At 52.6% G+C, this 7288-nt stretch overlaps 1 protein-coding gene across 3 annotated transcripts in view; it reads left to right on the top strand.

The window, feature by feature from the left end:
• Positions 1 to 7252, top strand: part of smarcc2 (SWI/SNF related, matrix associated, actin dependent regulator of chromatin, subfamily c, member 2) — a 16545-nt gene extending 9293 nt beyond the window's left edge. For all 3 annotated transcript variants that reach the window (XM_060068254.1, XM_060068255.1, XM_060068256.1), the window contains exons 21-26: positions 743 to 804; positions 914 to 1034; positions 1281 to 1444; positions 4001 to 4135; positions 4495 to 4828; positions 5378 to 7252. In XM_060068254.1, coding sequence (XP_059924237.1) covers positions 743 to 804; positions 914 to 1034; positions 1281 to 1444; positions 4001 to 4135; positions 4495 to 4828; positions 5378 to 5469 — 908 coding nt within the window. In that variant the 3' untranslated portion in view covers positions 5470 to 7252. The remainder of the gene's footprint in view (positions 1 to 742; positions 805 to 913; positions 1035 to 1280; positions 1445 to 4000; positions 4136 to 4494; positions 4829 to 5377) is intronic.
• Positions 7253 to 7288: the final 36 nt, after the last annotated feature.

A 7288-nucleotide genomic window follows, 5' to 3' on the forward strand; every position in this document is an offset into this window, starting at 1 on the left:
ACACAGGTACACATGCATGCACACGCGTGCACAGGTACACATGTATCCATGCACACACACACAGACACACACAAACGCATGGACACACACACACACACGTACACATGCATGCACACACACACACACACACGTACACATGCATGCACACACACACACACACACACACACACACACACACACACACACACACACACACACACACACACACATATATATATACACACACACACACACACAAACGCATGGACACACACACACACACGTACACATGCATGCACACACACACACACACACACACACACACACACACACACACACACACACATATATACACACACACACACACAAACGCATGGACACACACACACACACTCACACACGGACACAAACACACAGACACTCAAACACACACACACAAACACACGCACACACACACGCACGCACGCATGCATGGGCACCACACAGTTGACAAACACACACCCACACACACACACACGGCAGTATGCTGTAGAACTGTAAGAGATATTGGACAACAGTGCATTCATCGACTTTGTATAACTTGTACATCTAGTGATGTAGTAAACATGAGTCAGAGGCTGAAACCGCTAGAACGTAGAACCTCCCAGGCCAAGACAGAGCCTCGAGTCACCTGTTCATGATGTGAAGACAGCACAGACGGAACATTAGCACTACTGCTAACATAACTCCCTCACCCCCCCCCCCCCCTCTAATGTCAATGCAGATGAAAGCAGCGAGGAAAGCAAAGCTGAGAGCCAATCCAGCGAGGAGAAGAGAGACGCCAAGGTAGTTACGTTCATCACATAGGCTTCTGGCAGGAAGTGCTATTCGAACCAATGAAAGGCTTCTGGCAGGAAGTAGTATTCTAACCCATCGATGCTCCTCCACCTGCCAGGAGAACAAGGAGGGCGCGCCCCAGGAGGAGGAGAAGCAGGGAGAGAACGGGAGGAAGGAGGAGGAGAAGGGGAGGGACGGCGACGGAGAGAGGGACGCCGAGAAGGCCGACTCTGACATGGGTGAGAGGAGCGCCTGCTCGGATGGATGGAGGGTCTCGTGTTCTGGGACCCAGCAGCATGTGGGGGGTCTTCATGTGGGGGTACATGTGGGGGTCTTCATGTGGGGATTCTCCATGGGGGGGGCCACGTAGGGGTCCATGTTGGGGGGGTCTCCTGTTCTGAGACCCAGCAGGTTGTGGGGGGTCTCTATGTAGGGGTCTCCATGTGAGGGTCTCCGTGTTCTGAGGGGATGTGTGTGTGTTCCAGGCGACGGAGACAAGGAGAAGGAGGGGAAGGAGGTGACGGAGGAGGGGGCGAGGGAGGCCGAGAGCGAGGGGGAGAGGAAGGCCAAGGTGGAGCGGGACGTGGGGGAGGGGAACCTGGCCACGGCCGCCGCCTCCGCCCTCGCCGCCGCCGCCGTCAAGGCTAAGGTACCTCAACCCTCCAGTCTGACCCCTTACCTTAGTCTCTGCTACACCTCTCCCCCACACTCGCTAACACCTTACCTTAGTCTCAACTACACCCTCTCTCACTCTGTTCCCTTAACCCTTCAGTCTTACCTTAGTGTCTTCTATACCCTCTCACTCTGTTCCCTTAACCCTTCAGTCTTACCTTAGTGTCTTCTTTACCCTCTCTCACTCTGTTCCCTTAACCCTTCAGTCTTACCTTAGTGTCTTCTATACCCTCTCTCACTCTGTTCCCTTAACCCTTCAGTCTTACCTTAGTGTCTTCTATACCCTCTCTCACTCTGTTCCCTTAACCCTCAGTCTTACCCCTTACCTTAGTGTCTACTACACCTCACCCCCACACTTACTTACCCCCTTACCTTAGAGCCTACTCCATCTCCCGCCACATTCTCTATGTTCCCTTAACCCCTTTACAGTCTTCCCCTTTCCTCAAGTGTCTTCTACACCCTCTCCCACTGTTCCCTTAACCCTTAAGAGTCCTGCCCCTTACCTTAGCGTCCTCCGCCCCTCCCTCACTATGTCCCTTAACCCTTAAGAGTCCTGCCCCCTACCTTAGCGTATTATACACCCTCTCCTACTGTGTTCCCTTAACCCTTAAGAGTCCTGCCCCTTACCTTAGCGTGCTCCGCCCCCCCCCTCACTATGTCCCTTAACCCTTAAGAGTCCTGCCCCTTACCTTAGCGTGCTCCGCCCCCCCCCAAACTATGTCCCTTAACCCTTAAGAGTCCTGCCCCTTACCTTAGCGTGCTCCGCCCCCCCCCTCACTATGTCCCTTAACCCTTAAGAGTCCTGCCCCTTACCTTAGCGTGCTCCGCCCCCCCCCAAACTATGTCCCTTAACCCTTAAGAGTCCTGCCCCCTACCTTAGCGTATTATAGACCCTCTCCTACTGTGTTCCCTTAACCCTTAAGAGTCCTGCCCCTTACCTTAGCGTGCTCCGCCCCACCCTCACTCTGTCCCTTAACCCTTAAGAGTCCTGCCCCTTACCTTAGCGTGCTCCGCCCCACCCTCACTCTGTCCCTTAACCCTTAAGAGTCCTGCCCCTTACCTTAGCGTCCTCCGCCCCTCCCTCACTCTGTCCCTTAACCCTTAAGAGTCCTGCCCCTTACCTTAGCGTGCTCCGCCCCACCCTCACTCTGTCCCTTAACCCTTAAGAGTCCTGCCCCTTATCTTAGCGTCCTCCGCCCCTCCCTCACTATGTCCCTTAACCCTTAAGAGTCCTGCCCCTTACCTTAGCGTGCTCCGCCCCACCCCCTCACTATGTCCCTTAACCCTTAAGAGTCCTGCCCCCTACCTTAGCGTATTATAGACCCTCTCCTACTGTGTTCCCTTAACCCTTAAGAGTCCTGCCCCTTACCTTCGCGTGCTCCGCCCCCCCCCTCACTATGTCCCTTAACCCTTAAGAGTCCTGCCCCTTACCTTAGCGTGCTCCGCCCCCCCCCTCACTATGTCCCTTAACCCTTAAGAGTCCTGCCCCCTACCTTAGCGTATTATAGACCCTCTCCTACTGTGTTCCCTTAACCCTTAAGAGTCCTGCCCCTTACCTTAGCGTGCTCCGCCCCACCCTCACTCTGTCCCTTAACCCTTAAGAGTCCTGCCCCTTACCTTAGCGTCCTCCGCCCCTCCCTCACTATGTCCCTTAACCCTTAAGAGTCCTGCCCCTTACCTTAGCGTCCTCCGCCCCTCCCTCACTATGTCCCTTAACCCTTAAGAGTCCTGCCCCCTACCTTAGCGTATTATAGACCCTCTCCTACTGTGTTCCCTTAACCCTTAAGAGTCCTGCCCCTTACCTTAGCGTGCTCCGCCCCACCCTCACTCTGTCCCTTAACCCTTAAGAGTCCTGCCCCTTACCTTAGCGTCCTCCGCCCCTCCCTCACTATGTCCCTTAACCCTTAAGAGTCCTGCCCCTTACCTTAGCGTGCTCCGCCCCACCCTCACTCTGTCCCTTAACCCTTAAGAGTCCTGCCCCTTACCTTAGCGTCCTCCGCCCCTCCCTCACTCTGTCCCTTAACCCTTAAGAGTCCTGCCCCTTACCTTAGCGTGCTCCGCCCCACCCTCACTCTGTCCCTTAACCCTTAAGAGTCCTGCCCCTTACCTTAGCGTCCTCCGCCCCTCCCTCACTATGTCCCTTAACCCTTAAGAGTCCTGCCCCTTACCTTAGCGTCCTCCGCCCCTCCCTCACTATGTCCCTTAACCCTTATGAGTCCCACTCCTGCCCCTTACCTTAGCGTCCTCCACCCCTCCCTCACTATGTCCCTTAACCCTTAAGAGTCCTGCCCCTTACCTTAGCGTCCTCCGCCCCTCCCTCACTATGTCCCTTAACCCTTAAGAGTCCTGCCCCTTACCTTAGCGTCCTCCGCCCCTCCCTCACTATGTCCCTTAACCCTTAAGAGTCCTGCCCCTTACCTTAGCGCCCTCCGCCCCCCCCCCTCACTCTGTCCCTTAACCCTTAAGAGTCCTGCCCCTTACCTTAGCGTCCTCCGCCCCTCCCTCACTCTGTCCCTTCACCCTCGCCGTACAGCACCTGGCGGCGGTGGAGGAGCGGAAGATCAAGTCCCTGGTGGCGCTGCTGGTGGAGACCCAGATGAAGAAGCTGGAGATCAAGCTGAGGCACTTTGAGGAGCTGGAGACCATCATGGACCGCGAGCGAGAGGCGGTGAGCAGGGCTCTGGGAGGGGTCCGAGGGGGCGGGGGGGGTGAGCAGGGCTCTGGGAGGGGGTCCGAGGGGGGGCCGTGAGAAGGGCGTTCTGGGAGGGGGTTACTGGGTGCTGTGTCCTTATTGGTAACTGGTGTTACTGGGTGCTGTGTCCTCACCTGTTACTGGTTTTACAGGTGTTACTGGTGTTACTGGGTGCTGCTTCCTCACGTGTTAGTGGTGCTACTGGGGCCATGTCCTCACCCTCTGCTGTGTGGTTCTGGGGGGTCCGGCTGGAGAACCAGCGGTCAGTTGTGTGGTGTCACTGGTGTTACTGGTGTTACTGGTCCTCACCCTCTGCTGTGTGGTTCTGGTTCCAGCTGGAGTACCAGCGGCAGCAGCTGCTGGCCGACCGCCAGTCCTTCCACATGGAGCAGCTGAAGTACGCCGAGATGAGGGCCCGCCAGCAGCACTTCCAGCAGATCCAGCAGGCCGCCGCCGCCGCCGCCGGCGGGCCCCCCGGCCCCGCCGCCAGCGGCCAGCCCGCCCCGGGGACCCCCACGCCGGCCTCCGCCCCCAGCCCCGCCCCCCCCACCGCCTCCGTCCCGGTGGGGGAGAGCCAGCCCCCCGTGGGCCCCCAGGCCTCCCCCCCGGGGCCCCAGGGCCCGGCCGGCCCCGCCCAGTCCAACTCCAACCCCACTCCAGTCCCCCATGGTGGGTACGGGACGGCCCAGTCCAGCGCACTGCACCGCATCCTCACTATACCAGTGTTACCAGTATAATGTACATGTTATCATCACTATACCAGTCTAATGTTATTATCACTATAAAAGTGTTACCAGTATAATGTACATGTTATCAACACTATACCAGTGTTACCAGTATAATGTACATGTTATTATCACTATACCAGTGTAACCAGTATAATGTACATGTTATTATCACTATACCAGTCTAATGTTATCATCACTATACCAGTCTAATGTTATTATCACTATACCAGTCTAATGTTATCATCACTATACCAGTGTAACCAGTATAATGTACATGTTATCATCACTATACCAGTGTAACCAGTATAATGTACATGTTATCATCACTATACCAGTCTAATGTTATCATCACTATACCAGTCTAACCCCAACATGTTACCATCACTACAGTGGCAATCTGTAACATAACAGTTCGATCTACCTACACGTTATCAGCACTAGTAGGTTTTTTTCTAACATGTTCTCCCCCCCCCCCCCCCCCCCCCCCCAGAGCCAGCAACCCCCCTGGCCGGGGACACGGTGCCAACCCCTGCGCCAGTGCCCCCCCCGCAGGAGACGGAGGACTGGCGAGCCAATGACTGACCACTCCAGCCTGCATCGTCTCGTCAGCAAACCAAACTGACCAAGAAAAGTAATTTAGACATTTCCCAGCCTTTCTTTGACAGGACAATTGAAGCGACGAAAGCTTTTGTTTTGCGGGCGCATCCCTCCTACTTGAACTACCTGTTGAGAGCGAACCCCTTCGATTGAGTATTGACATGAAGATGCCAATGAAGAACATTTATTTTTTTCTAGACAAACGGAAGAAAAAAAAAACATGTCCCTGTATGCACCATAAGGAAAAGAAAAAACATTCAAAACGCGGTCAACCAGGAAACCACACGAAAGATCCTCCTTTTTTTTTTTTAAGTATTTTAACCAGCTGTACGTTCATGACCTTCAAGACTCCCCAGCCTGTGAAGTGGTGTTTCCCCGCTCTGTCCAGTACTCACCGTCCCAGTCGGTCAATGAAGGGAAAAAAATTGCACTTTTGAGAGTATGTTTCCTCTGGCCTGTTAGAACATGGCGCGTTATTGGGGTCATAACATGAGCACTTAGTGTCCCCTCGTTGTCCGTTTTATTCATTTTCAGAGGTCGTTTTGAAAGCTAATTTGGACATTCAGTATAACTAATGAACCTGAGGGCCTCCTAGGGCTTCCTCAGCATTGGCCTCTCAGCAAGGGCCCCTCCACATGGGCCCCTCAGACGGGGCACCCAAGAAGGGGTCTCAGCAGGGGGCCCACAGGAGCGACACGAGGGAACAGTTTGGTCCTATCATTAGTTTGGAACCATCGTAGTTTCTTGAAAGACAAAGTGCGATAAATTAGACTCTCTGTTACAATACCGTTACAATTTGTGCTCGGAAAACAAACATCACGTCCTTAAGTTGGATGGTGGAAATGGAAAGTTGGAAAATATATATCGATGACGTGAGATAGACCTTTTTTTTTTTTATTATTGTGATTTTATTTTGGCGTCCTTTTGTAGCAAGGTCCGTCCTAGGTGTCTCCATCTGCGGTGAGCAGTGTGATGTTCCTTATGTTCTGGTTCAGGAGGTCGGAGGAGTGACTAGCCACAGAGTTCACTTCTCTAAATGGTCCAAAAAAAAAGAATCAACAAATCTATTGACATACTTTTTTTCAGGATTTGGGTCAGTGGTTTGGTCGCTGAACCGAAATCTTTTTTTAATGATGACTTTAATCTCCATTTCTCTGTGCATCATGTTGTAGTTTACATGCTTGGGGAAACAAGTTGATTTGAAGTGTGCGGAATTTGGTGTTACAGACTGAAGGAAGGGTGACGCTGTGAACTGAGGGATATCGCACCTTAAACAGCTCGATGGAGACCGCCGTCCGTACTATGACAACAGAATCCTCACTTTTTATCCAATTTTTATATTTTTATTGTTGGTTTTCCATTTCGTTTTTTTGATGTCTACATTACGAGCGTGTATTAATATTATCTTTGTAGCCTATATCTACTCTTTCCAGTATCATGTGTGTTGGACGTCTGCGCGTGTGTTTCTGAATGCATGCCCTGGAGAATCCCTTATCAAGTACTTTCAGTTTACTTCTCAGTGCAGACATTTGTTTATCGGTGGACAAAGGATGAAGAATAACTTGAATGTTGTCCAAAACAAACAAACATCACCCACACACATACACACCTCCTCTGCATACGACATCATTGACCTATAATCAGATACCTAACAGCATGTCCGCTAGCCAGTGTTAGAGAACTCGTCGGAGGCATCGATGGACTTCTTGTCTGTGTTATTACTACAGTGTGTGCATTTTGTGATATAAAATAAGTGCGTGTCCGTTCAGTTTCTGTATGTTTTTCACACTGCTTGAGAGGAGCA

This window comes from Gadus macrocephalus, chromosome 13, assembly GCF_031168955.1.
Source record: "Gadus macrocephalus chromosome 13, ASM3116895v1".
Lineage (NCBI taxonomy): Eukaryota > Metazoa > Chordata > Actinopteri > Gadiformes > Gadidae > Gadus > Gadus macrocephalus.